This window comes from Stegastes partitus, unplaced genomic scaffold (genome assembly GCF_000690725.1).
Source record: "Stegastes partitus isolate 25-593 unplaced genomic scaffold, Stegastes_partitus-1.0.2 Scaffold888, whole genome shotgun sequence".
NCBI classification, from domain to species: Eukaryota; Metazoa; Chordata; class Actinopteri; family Pomacentridae; genus Stegastes; species Stegastes partitus.
This window is the reverse complement of record NW_007578619.1, coordinates 398013-421990: the sequence shown is the minus strand read 5'-3', so window position 1 is coordinate 421990 and position 23978 is coordinate 398013. Positions and strand designations below refer to the sequence as shown.

The following is a 23978-nucleotide window of genomic DNA, read 5'->3' as shown; positions in this document are numbered from 1 at the left end:
AGAATTACTTGTTTTTTTTTTTTATTCCTGGGGGGGTTTATGTTTGAAATAATATAGGGGGAAAAGATCATTTATTTTAAAAATGAATCCATTTGCTAATCATGTTAATTAAAGTCTAAACAAGTATATTCGACAAACCAAACTCATACAGCCCAAATACGTCAGCTTTAGTATTACTTGTAATCATCCTTAGTGTCTGGCCTGATTACAATTTAAACTGCAAATATTCTTTTATTCTTCAATCAGGTCAAACAAATTGTTTCAAAAAGACACACTTTTGCCACACAACTTCTGTTTATTTGCATCTTTTGACTGTCCCATCCAGATAACAGCAGCTGTAGATGTACATAAACTGCAAATTACAGCGTTAACATCAAGAGCACAGTTAGTTTTTGGCACGACAACACTGCTACCGTATTAGAATCAAGGAGGACACAGAATCTTTGAGACAGTCTTTATTTATGCATAACAATTGTGCAACTGTGCGGCGGCCATAAATCTCATCGTTGGCTTTGCACAATGACTATTAGCAAAGGAATGATTAGTGGAGGAAGATTGGCAACACTGGATTTAATAAGCAAAGCAGGATCCCATGATACTAAGAACCGTCATAATGAGACACAAGCAGAAACATTTCTCTCTTTTTGTTGCTATTAACACGAAAACTACGGTAAAGTGAACACAAAAGGAAAATGTTAATGGACCCTGGAAGATTAATGGACTTGCATTTCCATTCCTTTATACTGACATTAACAATACATGTCAACATTTAACAGCAGCAAACAGAATCCAGTCTCTCTCTTGGAGTGGCCTTTGCATAAAGAAAGTGCATAGAGGTAAAATGGCAATGGTTCTTACAGTTATTGGTCATCATATAAAAAGAAAACACAAGTGGAATGTGGTTAGCTCGTGTTTTGCCAGCAAGAACAGAATACATTCTAGTGCAGCTCTTGAGGAATTTCCAGTTTTTCTAATCCAGTTTGATTCTTGATTTTTAAGAGCTAAGCTCATAGCATTAAAAAGACCGACATAAGGCATAAAAGCTGTGTTACACTGAAACAATCTTTAATGACAGAGCGTCAACAGCATGCAAACGCCACATGTTTTTGTGCTGATGCTGCCTCCGTCTGCTGTTATTCAAATTAAAAGTTATAAAAATCTAGTTAGTTAAAATAGCGCTTACAGCAGTACAGCCTACATCATCACAAATCTGACAGTTAAATTAGATTATTATTCCAAAAGCAAGAAATGTGCAGCTCAGACAATCATTCATGAACGCTGACGTGACTGCTGTTTCATCGTCTGCTAGCACCAGGACAGTCAGCGTTCAGGGCGTCGCTTTTTGATTCAGGAGGTCAGCCGGCAGCAGAGGGCTCAGTATGTGAGAGGACTCAGGATGAAGAGGCGATCCTCCTCCTTCCTGATCCACTTCAGCAGTTTGTTGACAGCAGAAACCGCCAAGGCCTTGGTCGCCAGCGGACTGAAGCAGAGGTAGAGCTCGAAGCCGCTTGTCACCTAAAGGAGAAAAGGTAGAAGGAGGTAAGTGGCACGAAAAAGGCTGTGTGAAGTAGCATTCCTTTGGCTTTGGCTGTCCCAAAACTGTAATTCACTTGCTCAGTCCTCAGAATACATCTACCTCCAACAAGCCTCAGTGCTTCTTCAGAAGCCCACACCAGCGATCCCTGAATCTGTGATGCAGCATTTGTTTGCGTGCACTAATAACCTTGTGAGTAGGATTACAAAATAACTGCTTATTTTGTTGCAATAAGGCAAAACAATATTTTCTTTTGACTGCAGTCTGTGTGTTGCAGCCTAGTAAGTGTTTGTGTTTCAGTAGAGAGAACTCCAGTTTTAAGCAAAGAGTCTTTACTCTATACTGGCTCATTAGCTGGTAACCTTTACTATCCGCACCAGCTCTGCAGTAATGAGGTGGAGACAGAAGCCCTTTTCAGATGTGGAATCGGCAACATCGTCGTTTCTTCAATCCATTAAAGTGAAGGCGTTCTGCCATTCAGGCATAAGTCACTATGACATTACTGTTCCTCACAGCCTTATTCAGACAAACCCACCACAGTGTTGGAGAGAGAGCCAAAGCACCCGAGTGATACACGTCATAATCTATAATTATAATGAAGTTACTGCTCCGTGCAGAAATGTGCACAACTCTCTCATTTTGGAGACGCTCATATGGATCCAGCTGTCGTTTGATGCTGCAGGTATTTAAAACCCAGCTGGAAGCAACAAACTGTGATTCTCGTTCAGCTCGTTGGATCCCTGGACAGACTGATCGCTCTTTGTGTTGGGGATAATTTATAATTATGAGTATTTGAGGGACACACATGTGGATCCTGCTGCAGGTATTTAATAAACACAGAGGAAAAACTTCATCAAGCAATATTAGGTCCTGGTGACATCTTGTGGGGAAAAAAAGTCCAGATTACATTTATTATTGGCAAAAATCATTAACTTAAGCAGTTAGTGTTTCTTTTAATCGCAGAATTTTTTTCTTTTATGTCAGTTTGGAGTGGAATAGATTTAAAACTGGATGGCAAAGTGATTGAAAGGTATGCTGTGATTTAGCACATGCACTGTGTAATAAGCTTCTCTGTGATGTCTTTGGATGAATATTAGTGCTAAAATGCAAAAAATTCCTTCCCTAAATCACTTCACATGTCTCCAAGTACTGTTTCTTGTGCATGTCTATCTGTTAATGTGACTGCATGTAGTTCACACTTGTGTCATGCTTAAAGTGATACCAAAATAGTATTTGGGTCCAACCTAGTAAGAGTGCCGGTGCAGCTTTTACAGAGTGAGCAAGGTGAAGCAGACAGTTGCCATCAGATTAACAGAACAGAGTGCAACGTCTGAAAGGGGCTAGAAAGATGAAGTTGAATGAACTGGGCTTTTACTTCCTTCTTTCGGAGTAGCGAACATGGTTCATAACATTTATGGATGAATTGCTTTTACACAAACTTAGGCCTGTCTAGACACTTCATGTTTGACAACAGTGACACAGTGATCAGGCCTGTCTTCATGCACTTCAACGTAGCTGTGGCTCTATGCTGGTTTCTTCTTTTACACAGTAAAGCCACACTGGACCTACATAACACAGGTTACCTACAACTCTACGGTAAACGCTTGGTAGGTAGCAGGAGTGTCACTTCACCTCAGGTTTCAGCTTCTCTTATTCGCTCACCACAAACCCAGCGCATGTTGTCACCAGGATTAACAAAGGCTTGACTCGAATTGATACTTTGGACTGATTTTCAGAGGGCAGCAGTCCCAGAATCTTTGTTTATACCAGCATATAAACCTGTAACTATGAATTGTTGTGTTTTTGTTAGCTTAAAATATATATATATATAAATTCATTCATTAATAAAAATAAAAAAAAAAATAAAAACAAAGCTTGAATACTATTGAGGAAATGAACATTGCAGATTCTAAATAATAAACATTTCATTTTTAGAATCTAACACTGATAAAAGTCAGTGATTAAGATGTGATGTTGTGATGCTCTGACGATCTTACTGCATGATGCGCAACTTAATTTGATGTTTTCCTGTCATTTGCCGTCTGAGATATTGAGGTGTAGAATGTTTTGAGTTCCAATGCTTGAAAAAAATGAAATTCTGCTGTGGTGTTTCTCACAAGGCCAGACTTACCCATGCCATCAGGTTTTCACTTTCACTGCAGCGGTAGAAGGTGCGGAGAGGTCTGGTTGGATGGTGCAAGCAGCTGTGAAGGTCCTGGTACAAGCCCATCAGTCGTTCCTGCTCTTCGTCAGACTGGTACACCTCCGGAAACTCTGGACTGGAGAAAGACGGTTTGCACAAACAAGGTTTTGCACTCATCAGGGAAAAGAACGTCCAAAAAGAAACATCGTACTGAACATGTATTATTTAAGTATCTTGAGTTCTAAAATGCCTGCAAACTAATCCTCATTCTCTTAGTTGAAAAAGCAGCAACGTTAATTACTGAGTGGAAATGATGAAATGAAAACTATTCACCAACCACTCTGAATATTGACTTCAACTTTTTAAATAACTTTCTCTCAACTCCCACAACATTTTACCAGATGCAGTTACCCACCTGGTGTACAGCCCAGAGCTCTTTGATTTGTACAGGAAGTGCCTCAGTTCTGGGATGCCGACCTGCTCCACAGAGTAGCTGGGATTTTTAAGTGCCTCCTTCAGAGCCTGGTAGGCGCTGCGTTTACTCAGCCTCTCCAGGAAGCGTTTCTTGCAGTCGGACATGTTAAAAAAGTCCTCTCTGTCAGTTGAGACCAGGATGAGGCAGAGCTCGGACGCAGGCTCCAGATAAGAAATGTGAGCGTGGAAAAATCCTGCAGTGTTGAACTTTGGCAGACAGATCGGCGTCCAGCCTTCACCCTCTCGGAAGGACGAGGAGGAGCCGACGAGGTTGAAGACTAGGTGCAAGTCTATGTGGTGCAGGAACTGGTCCTTTTTTCTGATCAGGGTCACCAGGCGGTCGCCGGCCAGCAGGATGGAGAACACCAGGTTTTTGGCTTTGGCGGCCTGCAGGCTAGATGACACTACGTCTCTGGAGGAGCTGGCAACAGGCAGGCAGGTGACGGCGCTGAGCAGCAGGCCGGGGTCTCGGTCCAGACGGTGCAGCAGGTTGTCTGTGAGATACTCGGAGCCGGCCAGCAAGCGGCGCAGGTCGTAGTTCTGCTTGTGCTGGAAGATGTGGTTGAGCTGGGTGAGGGTGAGCAGGCTGACGATCTGGTAGTAGATGTACTGCAGCTCTCGCAGCAGCTCCTTGTCTGACTGGCAGGTCCGGGAAACGCCCACCAGGACCAGAGGACTCTTGGTGAGGAAAACCACCTTACAGCCATCTGATACAGACACGTTAGCAGAAGTTACATAGACTTGTAAAGCACACATGATTACCTTATGAACTGTTAATACTGCAGTTTATTCTGACCTGCATGGATGGAGCGGATGATGTTCTTCTCAGCCTCTACAAAAGACACGAGGGCCATCATCACCCCCATGGTGCTGGACAGGGCCTCCTCCGTGCCGTAGCGAGTGTAGATCGGCTTTCCAGCCTCGCTCAGCACAAACACGTGTTTTCTGTGACTCCGCCAGGCCTCACTGGACACGTCCTCCTCCTTGGTCCTCTCTGATGAAAAGTCGTTGTTGTGTTGCTCCTCAGTGGCTTTCTTCCCAGCCAGCACCTTGAGCTCCTCTGCACACTGTCCTGCTGATTCGCCAAGTTCAGCTGCCCTCTGGGCCTCTTCCTCAGCCGCAGCAGTCAGATCCTCGAAGGACTGTGCATGGACGAACATGGCACTCTTCTGACCAGCACCTGCATCAACGTGGGGACAAATCATGCCAGATGTTTGTCACTATAAGGCATAAATGTGCCACAAAACAAAGTCTTGTTGGAGTTTTTTTTTAGCTGTTTTGTATGTGTTACCCTGGCCTTGTTCATCCCGTGAAAAGGAGACATTCCCGGACGGCTCCCAAACAAAAGCTCAGTGAAGCAGCTGTGCACTGCTCTCTAATGGAGGTGCAGCGGTTAACCAAAAGTACATTTGCCAAACCAACCACTTAGTCGTCAACCTTGAAGTATTTTCTCTTGACAAAAATGCTGCATCTACTTTGCATCCTTAAAGACAAATTTTGACAAGCATGGGGAAGGTAAGATTTATTCCTTACAGAGCGTCTAAGTGTGTTGAAGTAGTACTTATTGCTTTTACAAGAGAAAAGACTGCAGTGATGAAGGCTAACGAGTTGGCAAATGTATGTCTCATTTATTCCCCCACATGTGCTGAAGAGCACAAGTCCCTCCCTAAATGTTTTATCCAGGACTGTCTCCTTTGTTGTAGATGAGACAGTCTCAAATAGGGTTGGTGTTGGACAGATACGGTGTCTGAAAAATCTGGCAAATGTTGAGATTAACTGTCAGATGCATCATATTTTATGTCTGTTTGAAAGACAGGATCTTGTAATATTACTGAAAAAAAAGAAAAACTGCCTTTGAAACACTGAATGGTGATACTCCCAGTTCTAAATAAAGTCTAAATAGCAGATGTTTGATTTGATCTATTACTGAACATTTCATTTAGAAACAAAAACAACCATTGTTCTAAACTAGTTTACCACTTTTCAGAGCAGCCACAGTGAGGGAAATTAACGACCTCTCGTCAAAGCTTATTTAATTTAGAGGGGAAAAAATGGAACGCATCTGATAATGAGTCAGCAGGATAATACTGCAAAAATGTCCTGTTTATCCCCAGTTTGGGAAGACCAAATCCAGACAATGTTACATCATTTTTCCTGTCAAGTGTTGGATTTGTTCAAGCAGAATGTGATGTGACAGACGTGAGCTGCTGCAGACATGATGTCAGTGTGAAACACTCTGACAAATATGTTTTCCAGACTTCAGTCAAGAAAAGTTTGTCTTATTATTGTTGCAGTATAATGTCTCCAGATAATGTCAGTATGGTGCGATATTCCAAGTGCAGTAATGTGTTTATCACATAAACGTCAGACATTATTATTGCAGGTGCTCCTTCTTTACTAGCGAAGTTCAGTTTTGCACATATATCACAAGCACTTTGCCCTTTGGTTCCGCAGACAGGATGTGCATGTTCATGCTGTCTCACAGTGTTCAGTACGAGTCCACCCCTTGATGCGCTGCACGTTTATAACAGCATAAAATAGAGAAGTTTTTACTTTAAAGTAGTTTATTCACACGATCCAAACAAGTCACTCTGGTTTTTCTGCTTAGCCGTTGCCTAGAAACCACCAGTCAGCAGAAGGAAGTCTTACTCATGGCACGCTCCTCTATCATGACGGAAGTTACAGAGAAGTATTCGTGCTTTTTAAGCACGTTTTTATCATAGTACAACTATATACCCATTGAAATCAGTATTATTGCAGGCAGAAGCAAACAGATTTTTCCGTTGGAATTTCATCCACGGACTGATGCTTGACTGAAAGCTTTCTCTGGTGAACTGTAAACCTTGCACACGTGTACTGAAAATGTTTTGGATGTTTTGCAAAATGATCCCATGAGGGACGGGCCACAAGATGGCATGAATAAAAAAATGTATTCATGCAAAAGTTCTTTAATCCACTTATCCAAGCCTCAAGACATGCAGAATGTCCTGCAGTCTTTGAAATGGGAAAATCCCACTGATGTAGGAGTTGTTTTTTGCTGCAGCAGAAGGCATTATCTTAAAGTGAGAAGAACATGCAAAGTGAAAAACCACCAAAAAAATCATATATTTAAAGTAGATGTATGCAAAATGTAATTTGACTGCTTACTGACAGCAGTAAAGATCCTTCAAGCTATCAGGCTCCTCTACTGAGAAAACAGCTCCCAGTATGGGTTCAGGAGGTAGTCATCCTTTCTTCTTTTAAGATTCTGCTTAAAACTTTTCTTTCTGCTTCCAGTTAAGGATGTTCATAATGCCGCTATAGGCCTTCCAATGACATACTGAGCATCTCTCCTCTATTTCTCTCTTCATGCATTTATATGCCACCATTGCATGTCACTAACTTTGTGTCTTTTCCCTTCCATAGTTTGTGTTTTGTCCTCCCTGCAGGCTGTGGAGCAACCTCCCCCGTGCTTCCTATTGTCTTATGCATTGATTGTCTCTATCGATTTACCCAAACCAGCCAAGGAAGATGACTACCTTCCTTGATCCTGGTTCTGCTGCAGGTTTCTTCCTGTTAAAGGGAAGTTGTTGTTTTTTTTTCTTCCCCCCGTTGCTAAGTGCTGCTCAAATGGAATCTTTGAATTTGTTGGGTTTCTCTCTGTGGTTTTTTCAGGTGCCTTGAGATATATATAAATGAAACTGAACTGAGATGACACAGCGGGCTGAAAGCGGGCAAAGCTCACCTGGTTCTGTCCCTTCCACCAGACCTGGCGTGGGACTTTCTGCCCTGTCCAATCGAAGGCGGTCCACTGGAGGCAGCAAACCATTTTCCCACGAGGCGGTCGCCCTTTGGGGTTCTCCATCCATCACTGCTGTTTATGGCAGGAACACACACCTGACAGGACAGATGGACAGACAAGACTATGAGAACAAAGGTCAACAGCTTCGTGACTGAGGCTAGGACAGAAGAACAAGCTGTTTGTGGTGTGCTACTGTTTTGACAAGGCCACTGGTGAGCTGTGCATGAAAATTTTATGGTCTGACTTTGTATTCCTTAAAGAAACTTGGCAGCTGTAGCTGAATGTCACTCTTCTTAGTACAAGCAGTGGCTGGTGTGAAGCTACAGAGGAAAACAAAACAAGAGTCTGGGGAGAAAATAACATTCACTCTCATTCTTTACATAAGTCACAGCTCTCCTCTTGTTTACCAGCCTTCACTTCCCAGAGAGACGTCAGATCTGCTGGGGCACAACTTCAAGGGGCTACTTTGAATGCTAACTTTAGCAGAAAATCAACAACAGCCAAAGCTAGCCGGGTTTCACCGCCTTCGTTCTCACAAAGAGCCCTCAAGACTCGTTAAATTATTTCCAGCGTGTTACCTTTCATGTCCGCAGCTGTCTGCATGTGAGAGTTGAGCTCCACAACTCGTCTGTCACTGTTGCCGCAGCTAACAAACTAGCAGAGAGCAGACACAAGTTCTTCTTCTTGCTACATGCCCTGCTGAGTTGCGGAAGTAGGGATTGTGGGATATGAAGTTGTCTTTCGGAGACTTTCTTTGGAGTGTGATCACAATTTTTAAAACAGTTAATCTTGAAGCATGTAAAAAACCAGTCTGGCAGCTCTGTGTTGCATGTTAAAGTATGTAATTTATTTATTTAGTTATTTTACTTTTATTTTATCTTTACGGTGCATTCATAGCACGTCGGACATCACACACGCTGTCCGTTACTTATGAAGATGTTCAATGGAGAACACGATTTATTATCTCTTGATTTAGTCTCGCGGGAATTAATTAAGAACTGCTAACGAGGAACAACGATTCTCTTTGCTCTGTGAATGTTCTGTGAGATAATTATGAAAGAAAACCCTTGATGCATTTGTGGCCTGTAACATGAGTGGAGTCCAAAAAAAAGAATGACGAGAACAACTTTCAATTTGTGATTATGGGGTTCTAATTGTATTATTTTTTTTATTATGGGCTCTGGTTTCTAGTTTGATTCGTGTTAGGATACAACGTGAGCTCATTTTGAATGCATAATAAACGGTTTGCTCAACTGACAGATCGGTTACCAGGAATACGAGGAGCAGTGAACGCACCGTCAGGGGGCGGGACTTCGTTTGAACGTACAGCGGGGAAACGGAGCCGCCATGGAGGAAGCTTTGTGTTTGTGTTAGCTAGCGAGGTTGCGTCTCACAGTTTCACCTGAGCTGGGTTAAAATGACACATTCCAGATACGATTAGGGATGCTTGACTTTATTTCGAAGAGCTGTGCAGTAACTTAACATCGGTGTTGGGTGAGTAGGTCGACTGAATTTAAGGCTAACGTCAACATTTAGCTAGCTGTCGAGCGTGACTGGACCACTGAAGTCTCACCAACGTTTATTTGTTATGCAACGTAACAAGCACAGAATAACAAATATTCTCACTTACAATAAGAAGCAGTTTTCTCTAATGCCGTTTTCTACTGCCATGACAGGGGGATCTCTATGTCAGTAAGATGCCTATCCGAGCATATTGTACAATTTGCTCCGATTTCTTCGATCACTCCAGAGATGTGGCTGCCATCCACTGCGGACACACTTTCCACTATGAATGGTAGCTTGATATAATTAAAAAGTCAAATCCTAACAATATCCTGGAGTTAATAACGCAACTGACTGTTTTTTCTTTCTCCTCTCTCTCAGTCTTCTTCAGTGGTTTCAGACAGCCCCCACTAAAACCTGTCCACAATGTCGTAAACAGGTATGCTTCCAAATACCACCATTATACCAGCCCAGATGGAGCCAACTTGCCAAATAGAGGAAAGATTAAAGTGTAATGGCTTATTATTGTGCTCTGTGTGTAGGTCAGCACCAGGCACATTATCAACAGGCTGTTCTTTGACGTTGGTGGAGAGGAGGAGGCCAGTGCGGACCCGGACAGCTTGCAGGTACCAGACTTACAGCACCTAACTTGATGGTTTTGATGTTTTATGTGAGAAATAGTTTGAGCCCAGATGAGTCAGTGATGAGATTTGTAACTCTTCATGCCTAAACGCCAACATATGGTCATTCTTGCCATTAAGTTGTTTGAATTTAATTTCGAGCATCATAGCTTTTGTTCTCACTGCGTCTTTCGCCCTCCGTCAGAATGAGCTGGGCCGAATGAAGGCAGTTCTAAGCTCTAAAGGTAAGAAACCCGAGTGTGATGTGATACGGTAATGCTTGATTGTGAAAGGTCGGCTGTGGTAGTTGATCCTCTGCCTGACTGATTTGTAGAGCAAGACTGGCGGGACAAACAGAAGGTGATGGACAGTTTAAAGGACACTGTGGACAAGCAGAGGAGAGACCTGGATAGTGTGCGGAAAGAGATTATGGAAAAGGAGATGCTGTGTTGTGCCCTGCGAGTAGGTTTTCCATTGTTTATACCCTGTATTTACACCCACTCAGATCATAGCTGTATATCTTATATAATGTTTTTGATCACTTACAGAAACAGATGTCATACTTAGAGATGCAACAGAATGATGTTCAGGCTGCCAAGGAGGAGGCACGAAGACTCAGGACCAGAATGAAAACTTATGAAAGGTACCCACAGTGTACTATACACCGTCATATTTAAACTTCTAGATAGGGTGTTTTAGATGGTCATGTTATGTCTACGAGCTATTACATATTTGCATTTCGTCTGGGAGGAATCAACTAGAAGTGCAAACCTGTCATTTACATGTTTTTACATCAATAGCATGCATCAAAATTCCCAGTATTTTGTTCTTTGTGACAATAGGGATTTTTTAATCAAAATGTCTGCAGGCTCTGTATGATCCTGTGCCTTCCTTCAATATAAAAGAGTGTCATGCTCAGGTTGTGCACTAATGCTGCTGTTTTGTCCCCAGCCTGGATGTGCTGTTACAGGGCCAGAGAGCAGAGGTGGAGTCCATGATCACAGATATGGGTGTCAGCCAGGCAGCGGTGGAGCAGCTCTCTATCTACTGCATCTCTCTCAAAAAGTAAGAAGCCTGAGCGGTGTTGGTCATGTCAGATCATTTTGGTTTTTTTCTTTACGTTAAGTTTAAAGGTTTACAACTTTCAGAACCACTGGATTTTGGTAGAGAACCTCAGACTACCACCCGTCCTCCCTCTCTTCATTTGCAACCAGCAAGGTTCTGTATTTGAGACCCATTTAAAAAAAATCCAGCCGCAACCATTAGTCCATGCCAGCATTGTAAAATACATTGAATAGATGAAACAAGTTGTTGTCAACTGGTGTAACGTTATTTTTCACTTGATGCGTTTCTCTTACGCTCCTCATGTGTCTGTGCTGCTCCAGTCCATTTCCACATCATTCTAAAATGTTGGAGCGAAGAAGGGAAAAAAAGGACGACTGCTAAACATCTGTAGAAACTCTCACACTGAGCTGAAATGAAATTAGTGCACAATGAATTAAAATTTACTCTGTTTTTCTTATGCTTGCTGTGGCACCCACTGAATGCTTGTGGTATGGCAAGTCACCCCCAGTTTCTTAATAAATGCAGAGAGGGCCAACAGTATCAGTTTGGTTAGTTTCAAATTTATCACTTTTCTCTGTATGTAGCCAGGGCTTTGTATATTTCTTTCATTAACTGCTGCTGAGGAATTTTGGTTTCATTTTTATACAGCTTGTTGGCTCCATGAGCAAACTCCTGTTGTTGTCAGTGATTGTTGGCATCATACAGGCATAGAAGAAACTAGAAGGGCATTTGGGGAGCGCAGACCTCTGCCAAAGCCAATATTTCACTCTTGTATGATATGGACATTCTCTTTCCAAACCAGATAAAAATCGAGTATGTTCTTTGTTTGCCTGCCCTCCACCTCTCCACCAAGTTTCATGAAAATCAGCTTGATAGTTTTTGCATAATCCTGCTAAGAACAAACTAATGATAACTTCATTTGTGGAGATCATAACTGCTTTGCAATAAGCCATTCTCAGGTTATATCTTTTTATAAATCTAGACTTTTTGGAGCTTTCTCCGTCTAGTACAGCTCCAAACTTTGCATCCAGGTTTGAACCACCTCGCTGTAATATGTATTTGTAGCAATTAGATTTTAGCTCTTCCCTCAAAGCCTTCTGGGGGTACACTTAGAAGAACTACATCCATATGAAGTACTGTGGTGGAAGGGTTAATTTTGAGCTCAGCCCGAATGAATTCAACTTTCCATCACTATTAATCTCCTTCCTTATTTTCAGAGAGTATGATAATCTAAAGGGAAGCCTGAAGTCTTCAAATGACATGTGTGAGAAGCTGAAGAGAGAAGTGCTGTCTTCCAACAACAAGGTAACTTGAATTTAATAAGTCATCACACTCAGAGGAATTGGTTCTGTGATGTGAAGTTTTTAAGCCATAATTTTTTTTTTTTTTCTTTTGTGTGCGTGTCATTTTAGTTACAAAAAGCTGCAGTGGAGGTGAATCAGACCAAAGATGACATGAAGTCTCTGCAGAAAGATTTGGCCAGTGCTGACAAAGAAATCTCTGTGAGGAAAATGAAACAAATATGCTTTTACTTTTGGTATCGGAGGAGTCCGCTGTTGTGATCTCTGCATTTATCTTGTCCACAGAGTCTAAAGAAGAAGGTGGAGTTTCTTCAGAAGACTTTGAGCACGCCGACACGGACGAACGAAGCCCTCAGTCGGCTCGTATTTGAAAGGTGTGTCAACCAGCCGCTGGACTTGAACCCCCTCACACTCTGACATGACTCTCATAAAAACACTTGTTATAGGTATTTTACTGATGACTTGTCTCTGCCTACCTGTCAGCCCGGCCCCTCTGGAGCTGAAGCAGCCTCGCCTCCACCAGCCGGCAGACAGCGAGGACATTGACCTCAACATGACCTATGACATCACTACCCCAGACGATGCGGCCAAGAGACCGAAGCAGGTCCCATCGAAGAAGATGCGTCTGGAGCCACCTGTGTAAGTTTCATGCTGCTCAGTGTGGAGATGTGTGTTTACTTGTTGTAACTCAGAGCCATGTGTTGGGTCAGTTTAAGTGAAAATGCTGTAAAATGGTTTGTTTTTCAGAACATCTGCGTCCAAACACAATGAAAAAACCTCATCTTCGAGCAAGGTAAGTTTTTAATAGTCACTCTACAATAACCATTACTAAACGGGGTCAACGTTTCGCTGACATGTTTTCTGGTGTGTCAGGCACGAGATGAAGATTCAGTCATGGATCCTTTCTTGAGGAACTCCCTCCTCTTTAGAAAGAAGACTTTCGGCAGCATGTTGGACCCTCAGAGGAAGTCTGGAGTTGTACGTACAACACAACCACTTCCTTCAGAGTCTTCTGCTTCAATGTGCTGTTTGTTCCTTGACTGTTTTGTTTGAAAGAACTTTTTTTGTTTGTTTCAGGTCAGAACTGGTTATGATGGATTAGGAGGACGAACTAAATTCATTCAACCTGTATCCTTTCTTCTGTCGTTTGGGATGCAGTCTGTGTTCCTTCTCCTGGATGTTTGAGCTTCTCTATGAAGAAAGGGTTTATGTTCAGACTTTCACTACTCTATTATTCTATTTTTTCTGCTGAAAATGGAAGTGTGATGTGGAAACCTGAAGTCTAAACTGCACAAACACTAAGAATAGAGTTTCAGTTCAGTAGCTTGCATCCAATAGTTTACATTTTTAAATGAATATACTTGTTTTTCATGGATTTTCAATGAAGGAGGAGGCATAGATTCTACTTTAAAGGTTTACCAGCGAGGTATTTGAGCATTTTAAATACATCTTCTTTATAATTACTTGCCTCTTTACTGGTAACTGAAATCACGCTGTTTTTTTACCCCCATAAGAGAAGGCATTCAAGCCTTAAATATGAATCATTAACATGGCCATTAACAAAATGTATTTTAAGAAATGCAATTAAATAATATTACGGCTTAATCTTAATTAATTTTTCACTTTTGTTCTAAACCTTCAGGAGGACTTATTCAAGTTTAGTTAGAGTAACGCTCTACTAACAGCTCTATTAAAGGTCAAAACTGAGCTGTTAAGCTCCAAATGAATGTTATTTCTGTGTGTCTGAACAGAGTTATGAAATAAACCAAAGTGCTTCAGCAAATATTTAGGACAAAACCTTCAGTAGGAACTGGACGGCATTATTCCTTAACCAAACGCTCCGCTCCAGTCTCCTTTATCAGAGATTCGCCCGCTGATGAAAGCTAAAAGGAAAAAGGTGACCAGGCCTCCACCCAAGATTTCAACTTGTCTGACTCTGGACGGCTTCCTCGAGTAAATATTGGAATCAAAGTTCAGGATACTGCCTGTGAAGACGCTTGCTGGTGCTGTTCTGGCTCAGGGAGCAGCCTGGCAGCTGTTCTGCCACTCAACACCTAACAGGACTTTCTGCTTGAACTTTTATTTTAAAAGCAGCAACTGTCCTTCGACCTGACAACAAATACTGGCTTTTTTTGGTGATGTCGGCAAACCTGCCACACATTCACTTTTGTGTTGACGTGAACTTGTTTGTGTAGACTGTTGTCCTGACCAGGCTTTGGTTTGGAGCCTCCTCTTGTAGTTGTGCATGTGTGTGAGAGACAGATTTATCTGCAAACCTTTTGACTGAGCTGCTCCCAGTATGGCATTGATTGTCACAGCCACATCTCTTCTCTGCACACTGAAAAATAATCAGTCATTTTTCTATCAGTCTCCACATGTTAACCTACATGTGGATATGTAGGTTAATATGTGGAGACTGGGTGAAAAATAACAGATTATGTTAACCTACATGTGGATATGATGTTGGTGTTTTTTAGTTTAACGTAACCAAACTCAAATAATAAACAGTATTTTTTATTAAGGTTCGTGTGGGGTCTACAAACAATTCCCTCCTGACATTTATCCACAGTCATGTCACTGAGCTGCGCTGCCCTGCAGAGGGCAGTACAAACAGCATTTTCTCTCGTGAGGGCGTGAGTCTGGCCGCCCTCCTGCATTGTGAGTAAAAATGCATTGCACATGGTTACTTCTGAATCCATTTATATTGAAAAAGGGCTGTGCCAGTACAGAAAGAAAAGCTCAAGAAAGTGACAAAAAAATAATACTGCAAGTAGTCTTTTTTGCAGAAGAGGGCCTGTTGTTGACTCATCCTGCTTTTTGCCATCACCTAAATTCATTTTTAACATTTAATATAATCAGAATTTGTTATGATAGAGGGCCTTTCATGGCACAAAATCACATAAAGCCGATAGGGTGAAGCTTTCTTGTAAGGTTCCCATGCATGAACATAAAAGTAACTCGTCTATTATTTTGGCACGTCGCCATACAAAACGGACCTTCGAGCGGATTGCTTGATATTTTAACAGACAATATGGGGAAATGCCAAACATTGTTTTCCACTGTGAAGAAGTAAAAGTACCAGGTAGAAGATAAACATCCTGCTCACAATCACTTGTATCCTGTTTGCACTAATGAATTTTCAATTTCCACAATGAAAAACCAGCTCGTGCCATAACAACTGCAATTATAACGGTAATTAAAGCGGCGTTGCAACAGTGACTGGACACTGACTGATGAGTGATACTAGTCTGGTGATTCATCATACCTTTCCAGCGGCGGTAACAGGACATGGTGGTGCATTTTAAAAAGCTACTCTCTTCCAGTGCAATCAGAAGAAAAAGAGACGACACCCTTTACAAACAATGTTTCAGAACATTCATGTACACATAAAAACACAGAACCCATGCAGTGCTTTTGGAGCCAGTGAACAGTCTCATCGACCCCGAGGGATTCCACACACATGTACATCTTCCTGTAGGACAAAGGTCGCCATTTAAGGTTTTTTTTTTTTGTTGTTTTGCTTTTTTCCTAAACAGCATTTCCCAGGGAGAGTTTAAACTAACAATACCTCCTTGTCAATTTGAGGTGCACGTGTGGACATTAGAAAAAAAAAAAGAAAAACTCCCAGTCCTTGTGAAAAGTCGTCCATTTTAAAGGTGAATCCTTTTGTGCTTCATTCCAGGTTTACTGGATCAGAGTAATCTAAATAAGTGTGAAAAGAAATGTCATCCACAAAATGTCTTTGCTGGTATGTTCATTCCACAATTAAAGGGGAGAAAAAATAAATAAAATCCAGCCCACAACTAGCAGTAAATGCAAAAGTTTTTCTCTCATCATCAACCATCTCACTGTGGACTTTGTCATTTTGTGTCATTTCACTGCGACCTGTCCGGCTCGATCTTGGACTCTCCGTTCTGTTTTTCGCTAGACTTCATGGACAGGTGCGTGGACACGGTGGCTGCCTGCACCACGGCTTTGAAGCTGCGCTTTCTCTTCTGGACGTTCTGCTCCGGATGGAAGATGATGACGTAGACTTTGGGGATGTAGAGCATGCCCAAGGATACGGTGGCGCTCAGGCTCATGGACACCGTCAGGGTGGTGGTCTGGATGAACATCTGCAGTGGAGATACAGGAGGTCAGAGAAATCTGCTCATGCACTCACCTGCGGTCATTTAACAAATGATCAATTAATTCCTGCAGAGTTCTTTTCCATCAATATGCTGTTGATGGCTGATTACATCATGATAAAGTTCAAGAAAACACACTGCATGTAATCTCATATGCTGTCACAATGTAGTCTTTACAATTTTCATCTCAAAGCACAGGAGACAGTGTTTTTCCGCTGATGAATGATTTATGACCGGCTATATGTAGTCAGGAAAGGATGCTCTATTTATGGTCTTTGACCATGTCTCCTCTTCGCTGGCTCCCATCGTATTGCAAAAATCCAACAATAATAATGAGATGTGACTTCTCCTGAGATCTGCCTCCGATAAATTATGAACTCATCATTATTCAGGAAAACTGTGCAGGTCATGAATAAATAAAGCCATGTGTGCCATAAATAAGATATATTTGTGCCATAAATAAGTCATAAATTGTACACTATCCTCAGCAGCAGCACATCCTGCTATCACACAGGCTGATGTCCGTACAGCAGACTTTCTCCCAGATCCTCTCAGTGACCTCTCCATTTCTATAAGGAGTCGTGGTGATTTAGTAGTAAAGTGGGTTGTATTTATGTAGGTGGCCTGAGGCGAGACCAGATCGACTGGCTCAGAGTCGGTGAATGGTGCCTCTTTGTGTAATTACAGTCATCAGACAGGTAGATCGCCTCCTCCTGCACGTGCCCCTACACATGATGGGTGGATAATGGCCGCTACTTTTGAGAGCCAGACAAAAGTTACCTTCTATATTTAGCTTGTCTCCTAAATGATGATTAATAGAATGGGATGGCTGAATTGGTGTACAAAGGGTTCCTATCGTCCTCAGCTCATCTGACCTCCTTTCGTTCCCTTCCTGTCTTTTCTTAATTCACTTCATTTCCATTTGGAGGAGGTGAAAAGACTTTGAAAGCACCTCAGGCTTTAATTGTTTCAGCCTGACTGACTCATAATGCAACTCTCTATTAGTCAAAGCCTATCTCTATTTTTCACATATTCCCCCAACAGTCTAGTACTTTGTGACGGCAGAAAATAGCCCACAAGCTAAATTAAACTCTCAGTACAGTGGAAGCAGGATGTCCTGCGAGTACAGCAGGAAGCAAATATGATATGACAGGCAGCAAACTCAGATTTCACTCCGAACATCTGAGGGATTCATTTACTCTCTTACTATTAGTGTGTGTTGTTGTGTTGCATAATTTGATTCACCTCACTGTTTACTGCACTCATACTGATAAAGCATCTACAGTAAAGAGCCCTGCAAAAGTTTGGAAATGAACATCGGGATGCTTAATTGTTTATTTTGTTGTTTTTTTTAAACAAAGCCACAAATTACTTTAACCTATCAATTTGTAAATATATTTTATCTGCAATCATTAAAAAAACAAAATCTGAATTGAACCACCTTATTCTATTCAACAATGACACTTTTATATTACAGATAATTTCAAATCCTATATTTATCTTAGAGCTAAAACAATAATTTAACAAGAAATGTGAAACTTGCTGCAATTTTTTGTTTGTTTTATGTGGAACTAGACAGAATATCTTTGAATATCTGGTAAGATCAAATAAATTGCCAAGAGTTGTTTTCTTGGGCTCTGTACTATGTTATTGTGTGTTTTTCATTACTGACTGAAATATGCAAATTAGTTTTTTTTTTTTAAAGAATACAAACAGCTATATGCTAATTATTTAGGCAGTAATTAAGAATTTAAAAAATCTAAGAATCCAGAATAGAATATAATAGAATAGTTGCTTGATTTTAATACTATCATAAGTAAAAGTCTTGCATTTCTGATTTTACTGGAGTTGATGGTTTAGCAGCAAAATGTAGTTTAAGATGAACAAATCAAAGTTTTCACTGGGTGTCAGAGTGGCCACTGAAAAGGTGTGATTGTTGCATCATTATTAATGAAGCTAATTTGAGCTACTTTATATACTGTTGTGTATATAAAATAATCATAGTCTATATCATATCTTAAAAGCATCATCATGTTTTGTATGTAAAATGTTGAATTTCATTGATTAGTCAGTGGGCTGCACGGTGGCTCGGTGGTTAGCACCGTTGCCTCGTAGCTGGAAGGTTGCTGGTTCGCGTCCCGGTGAGGACACCTGGGATCTTTCTGTGTGGAGTTTGCAGAAAGTTTGGACCTTGTGGACCTCCCACAAGGTCCAAAAACATATTGAGGTTAATTGGTGATTCTAAATCATCCCGTGTGCTTGGTTGTCTGTCTCTAAGTGTAGCCCTGTGATAGACTGGTGACCTGTCCAGGTGTCCCCTGCCTTCACCCTGAGTCAGCTGGGATAGACTCCAGCCCCCCATGACCCTAGTGAGGATAAAGCGGTGTATAGATAATGGATGGATGATTAGTAAGTAAAGCTGTCAAATAAATGTGGTGGGGAAAGATTTTCCAGTGAAATGTAGCAGAGTACTTATCCCTGATTTATTTATTCTGTTACGTTTGAGTGCATCTGCAGCTGACAATCATTTCTATACCAAGGCCAGAGCCAAGGTATGCTTTAAGTGTGTTTGTCTGTCTGTTTGCAAAATTACATAAAACCTACCAACTTTTATTAAAACATGATGAGGAGGTGGACCATGGGTCAAGGAGGAACCCATACAATTTTGGTGCACATTTGAAATCTTTAATTTAAAGTTTTGAGAAAGGTGTTTTGTTTTTTTTTGTTTTTTAAAGACTACACTCTCCAAGTGTACTTTTGATCTTCATTCTCTATTAATCTCCAGATTGTTTCCTCAGTTAATTGATTAAACGTGCTATTTTGTCATTCCATACCCCCAAACATCAAATCTACAACAATATATAGGGAAAAAAACTGAAAATCTTCACACTGGAGAAGCTGGAACGAGCAAAAGATGACATTTTGCTTGAAGAATTATTCAAACAATCCACCATCTAAATATGTGTTGGTCAGATGACTAATCAGATAATTAGCTGAGCTCCAAATATCAGTTATATGTGTGAGTATTTGCAAAACCCTGGACTAACCTCTGATGCCCAACAGCAAACTGTAAAATTTTAATGTCCCACCTTCTCTGTCGACTGCGCCGTGCCAAAGAAGATGGGTACGAAGGCCAGCCAGATGATGCAGGTGGTGTACATGGTGAAGCCGATTGGTTTGGCCTCGTTGAAGGTCTCAGGAACTCCTCTGCTCTTGATGGCGTAAACCGTGCAGGTGATCATCAGTACGATACTGTAGCTCAGACACAGCATGAGGGAGAGGTCGGACATGTCACACTTGAGCACGCCCCGGGCAAACTCAGGGTTTGGAGGCTTCTGCTCCTCGTAGTCGATGATGGTGTGCGGGGGCATCACGCCAAACCAGATGAACACCGCGAGTAGCTGTAGAGAAAGGAGTATTAGACTTCTGCAAAAGATTTGACTGATTCATGTGACTGATTCACAAGCTCACCTGCACTGAGATGAGTATAAAGGTGATGATCAGCTGGGAGGTGGGGCTGATAAACTTCGGAGGTGTGACTGATTTCTTGCCCTGTTCGAAGATGCGGTAGATGCGGTTGGTTTTGGTGAGCATGGCGGCGTAGCTGATGCACATGCCGAGTCCCAGCAGCAGCCTGCGGAAGGCGCACACCGCCACGCTGGGCTCTGCAATCATGAGGAAGGTGATGAGGTAGATGAGGAAGATTCCCGTCAGCAACACGTAGCTGAGCTCTCTGCCGGAAGCCCGGACGATGGGAGTGTCGTTGAAGCGGACGAAGGTGCCGATGACCCCGGTGGTGGCCAGGATGCCCAGGATGGCCAGGAAGACGGGGATGATGGCCCAGGGAGAGCTCCACTCCAGCTTGATGATGGGTGTCTCCCGGCAGCCCGTGCGGTTCGGTAAGGGCCTCATGTTGAAGGGGCACATGTCACAGGAGAACTCATCCAGCAGGTACTGGTAGCCATCGCAGAGCTCGCAGTGCCAGCAGCAGGGAACACCCTTCACCATCTTTTTCCTCTCGCCGGACTCGCAGGGGAAACTGCACACCGAATCAGGGATCCGACGATCGCCGCCCGACCACTGCATCTCCTCTGGCTGGGATGGAGGCACACAAACACACATCATCTTACTGTGCAAGCACTGGCTAGGACTTTGCAAAAGGCAAGAAGTACTCCTACTCAAAGAACCACAATCTAACAGAAGAAAGAGTATGAAACAATCCTGAATTCATCAGGAACTGAACCGTTTTGACTTTTTATTCCTCCCCCATTACCACTTTCACGCTAACTATGCTAGAGCTGGTAAAACTAGCTTAGCATAAAGACTAGAAAACAGCTAGTCTAGGCTTGCCAATTCCAGGAAGTTAGTACACCTGTTGAAGAAACAGATCCTCAAAAAGACATTTTTACACTTTTGTAATTTCTAAAAAATTAAGCACTAAACCCCAAGTTTTGCTTTGAACCTTCTGGTGGGCAGGTTGTGCTACCTTTGGATGGAGCCACTCTTTGCGCTAGGCTAAGTTAACCAGCTAATGGTGAAAAACTAGTCGGAAATAGAAATTTAAATTACCTGACAAAGGAAGAGTTTGACATTTTGCAAATACACTTTGCTTTCTCACCACTTTCATTTCTGTTCAATGTGAAGTTAACAAATAGCTCATGTTAGCGGAGACTGGAAACAGGCGGGAAGCTAACTAGCTAACACGTGTAAAGCTCACTAATTAACAGTGCATTCCTTGTTTGTTTCAAACTAAGAAATGATTTAACTGAAAAAAATAGTCATATTGTCCTCTGCATTGTAGAATTATGGAGGCAACAGCCCTGGATTATGGTGACATTTTATTTATACATGCATCAGCTGTAACTCTTCAACCATTTACTGCTCTGGTCGAAGATTCATCACTGGTGGTAGTTGTAAAACTCATCACTGCGAGTTGAAGTCTGGTGGCCCTCCCCCTCTGATAAACACTGGGTTTTATTTATTTATCAGGCCCTTACTGTTTTTTTTTACCCTCTTAGAATACTTCATTGCTGTCCTTTAAGGTGAGCCCTCACCAAATACACTCCATGATTAGATTCTGTAGCAGGTGAGCATTGGAAAATCCAGTTTTACAGTCATGACAAGACCCCAGGAAGTCAGACGTGCTGGTGTTGAATAGTTTTGCCATCCCTGTTTCCAATACTCTAGTGAGTTCTTTAACCTCTCAACAAGAAAACCAATAACTGAGCTTCTTCATTTTAAGTTGTACAAAAGATATTTACATTGAGTCGCAGGTGGTTCGTCCACTGGCCGATGACCTTGTAGCCGGGGTTGCTGACATTGGACATCTGGTACTGGAAGATGTCGTACCGACCAGGAGCGTCTCCGTTTTCATTGAACATCACTCCGGTTCCTGCGCTGCCTGTTTGATGGAGAACAGAGGTTTAATGATCTGTGCGCCATCAGAAAAAGTGAAACTGAGTCAGAAGACATGAGAAATTCAAGCCGTCTTCAAGCTGGAGATATTCAGCCTCATCTCGAGCGGCGGAGAGAGAACACCCACACACACGGTTGGAATCAGCTTGTGTTGCTGCTTACTTCGGTCTTGTGCAATCATGTGAAAGCTGAGTGCAGGATGCTCTTTAGTGAAGGCTCTCCTCCACGCATACAGTCTTTCAGTGCACTCTGCTCTGTTGCTCTAACGTGATTGAATGTTCCTCTCAGGTCCCTGCAGGCGCTCAATCAGAAAAATCTTCCATACAAACCAAGGTCATCCAGCAAGGGGAAGGCAGTAAATAGGATGCTTTCATAGAACATGTTTTTTTTTTTTCCAAACTGTGACTTTTTTGTGAAAGACGAGGATGAAAAGCGGGAGCGTTGTGTATAGAGAAGAGCAAGGAGGCAGCCCTAGGGAGGGGACGCGCTTTGAAGAAATGCGCTGTGTTGTGCAGCGAGGTACATTAGCAGAAACATCTCAAAGCTTCCGTCTTCAAGCTGACCTCCCTTCTGCTGTTTTCTCTTTTAAATTTTTTTGCTTCTTTTCTTCTTTTCAAACCCTCTGCCGTGACAGAGAGCGGCGAGAAAGCAAGGATTTTTTTTTTTGCCTACAGAATTCTTTTATCGCTCAGCAATTCCCTCTCAGTGTGAGCAAAGGAATTAAATTCTCCTTTTATCTCAATCAGCACACATTACATGGGAAAGGTGGGGGGAAAAAAAAACACAAGAGTTGAAAGCTCACCGTTGAAGTTCACAGAGTGGATGTACTGGAGGAGCATCCGTCCTTCTACCGGGTCCATCTTCTCGCAGACGCCCATGGAGCCAGGACAGAGGTCCAGGTGCATGCTGTGTAAAGCGTGGGCCATGGCATACACAGCATCAATCACAAACTGCACCTTTCCCTCCTGTTCGTACTGAGAGTCCTGACTGATTCTTTCTTCGCCTGGCAGACAGCAAGAACGGGACACGAGGCCATTATGAGGAGACAAACTGCTCACTAGCACAAGATAAATTTAAATTTTCATTCCCAGTGACTTCCCTGGAGATTAAACCGTAAAATTATTACCTGTACATTTCCTTCTACCGGGCTCGTATTTTATGCCGGGGCGAGTTAGTTTGCACTTGAAGTCGTCCTCCCAGAATTCGGCGAACCAGATGTTTCTTCTGTTGTTTTCCAGCGACCTTGAAGTGAAGTACTGGTCGAACCCTGAAGCATTTCACATTGCATTTTCATGAAAGTCACACACAGCTGTCAAGAATAACAGGACTTTGATTGATATGCCAGAGTATCTTTGATAATGTGTTCAAATCAGCAAAAAAATCACATTTTTGCACGATGATATATGACCAGTTTACTCAATTTTAAATATCAGGTCAGAGATTTATCAGACTTCTCAATCATTCATTTCCTTTATGTGTTGCATTGGTATTAGACTCATCTATCAACGCCATGTGTTCCTACTACATACAGCTGGTTAGATGTAATAATCTGATTTAATAAGGTGTCCTACCATCAATAGAGGCTCTTTTGGGCAGGATGGTGACAGCACCCTCAGCCACCTCCTCCTGGTCTTGAATTGGGGAACTTTTAGCCCCCCAGCTGTCGGATCCAACAAACAGGAAGTGGCCCGTCAGGTTGGCCGTTTTGGCAGCCTGCAGCACCCGTCTGAAAGAAGACACATTTTGCTTCATCGCACCGTTTCCGCAGAGCGACTGAAAATTACTATCAAACATTGAACTGGACTGCTAAATATAAAACAACGTCCTTGTGCACATTTTATAATCTGAACTCGACTCACTTGATGTCGTCCTCGTTGGCAAAGATGATGACCCCACGAGCGTTCGAGGTTTCCATCAGCCTCTTGATGATTTTCTCAAACTCCCCTGGTCTGGGTTCTCTGGGAATCTTTATGGATTGTGCAATACACAACCCTCCTGTGTCAGAGACAGTGGAA

General features: G+C 42.3%; 3 protein-coding genes across 3 annotated transcripts in view; 1 reads left to right on the top strand and 2 right to left on the bottom strand.

The window, feature by feature from the left end:
- Positions 1–275: 275 nt before the first annotated feature.
- mon1a (MON1 secretory trafficking family member A) lies at positions 276–8626 on the bottom strand. Its single transcript, XM_008293485.1, has 6 exons — positions 8511–8626; positions 7876–8027; positions 4948–5331; positions 4093–4858; positions 3666–3813; positions 276–1515 (listed from the first exon to the last, which is right to left on the bottom strand). Exons 2-6 carry the CDS (start codon positions 7997–7999, stop codon positions 1375–1377), a joined length of 1563 nt encoding a protein of 520 aa, XP_008291707.1. The 5' UTR covers positions 8000–8027; positions 8511–8626; the 3' UTR covers positions 276–1374.
- Positions 8627–9293: 667 nt separating this feature from the next.
- On the top strand, positions 9294–14942 carry traip (TRAF-interacting protein). Its single transcript, XM_008293483.1, has 16 exons — positions 9294–9426; positions 9609–9727; positions 9817–9874; positions 9978–10061; positions 10261–10300; positions 10390–10517; positions 10604–10698; positions 11007–11120; positions 12338–12425; positions 12533–12622; positions 12707–12795; positions 12905–13060; positions 13169–13214; positions 13295–13399; positions 13499–13549; positions 14271–14942. Exons 2-16 carry the CDS (start codon positions 9630–9632, stop codon positions 14376–14378), a joined length of 1350 nt encoding a protein of 449 aa, XP_008291705.1. The 5' UTR covers positions 9294–9426; positions 9609–9629; the 3' UTR covers positions 14379–14942.
- A 1354-nt stretch (positions 14943–16296) lies between these two features.
- The window catches only part of grm6b (glutamate receptor, metabotropic 6b), a 13599-nt gene continuing 5917 nt past the window's right edge, over positions 16297–23978 (bottom strand). The window contains exons 3-10 of the mRNA XM_008293484.1: positions 23823–23958; positions 23535–23689; positions 23090–23230; positions 22766–22966; positions 21810–21949; positions 20020–20643; positions 19638–19949; positions 16297–16536 (exon numbers count right to left, since the gene is read on the bottom strand). Of these exons, the coding sequence (XP_008291706.1) occupies positions 16297–16536; positions 19638–19949; positions 20020–20643; positions 21810–21949; positions 22766–22966; positions 23090–23230; positions 23535–23689; positions 23823–23958 (1949 nt within the window). The remainder of the gene's footprint in view (positions 16537–19637; positions 19950–20019; positions 20644–21809; positions 21950–22765; positions 22967–23089; positions 23231–23534; positions 23690–23822; positions 23959–23978) is intronic.

Coding starts and splice junctions, on each gene's coding strand:
- traip (XM_008293483.1), top strand. CDS start 9,630: ATGCCTATCCGAGCATATTGTACAATTTGCTCCGATTTCTTCGATCAC. Junction 10,301..10,389: donor GGCAGTTCTAAGCTCTAAAG/GTAAGAAACCCG, acceptor ACTGATTTGTAG/AGCAAGACTGGCGGGACAAA. Junction 13,061..13,168: donor ATGCGTCTGGAGCCACCTGT/GTAAGTTTCATG, acceptor TTTGTTTTTCAG/AACATCTGCGTCCAAACACA.
- mon1a (XM_008293485.1), bottom strand. CDS start 7,999: ATGGATGGAGAACCCCAAAGGGCGACCGCCTCGTGGGAAAATGGTTTG. Junction 5,332..7,875: donor GGTGGAAGGGACAGAACCAG/GTGAGCTTTGCC, acceptor ACGTTGATGCAG/GTGCTGGTCAGAAGAGTGCC. Junction 3,814..4,092: donor AGCTCTGGGCTGTACACCAG/GTGGGTAACTGC, acceptor GTCTTTCTCCAG/TCCAGAGTTTCCGGAGGTGT.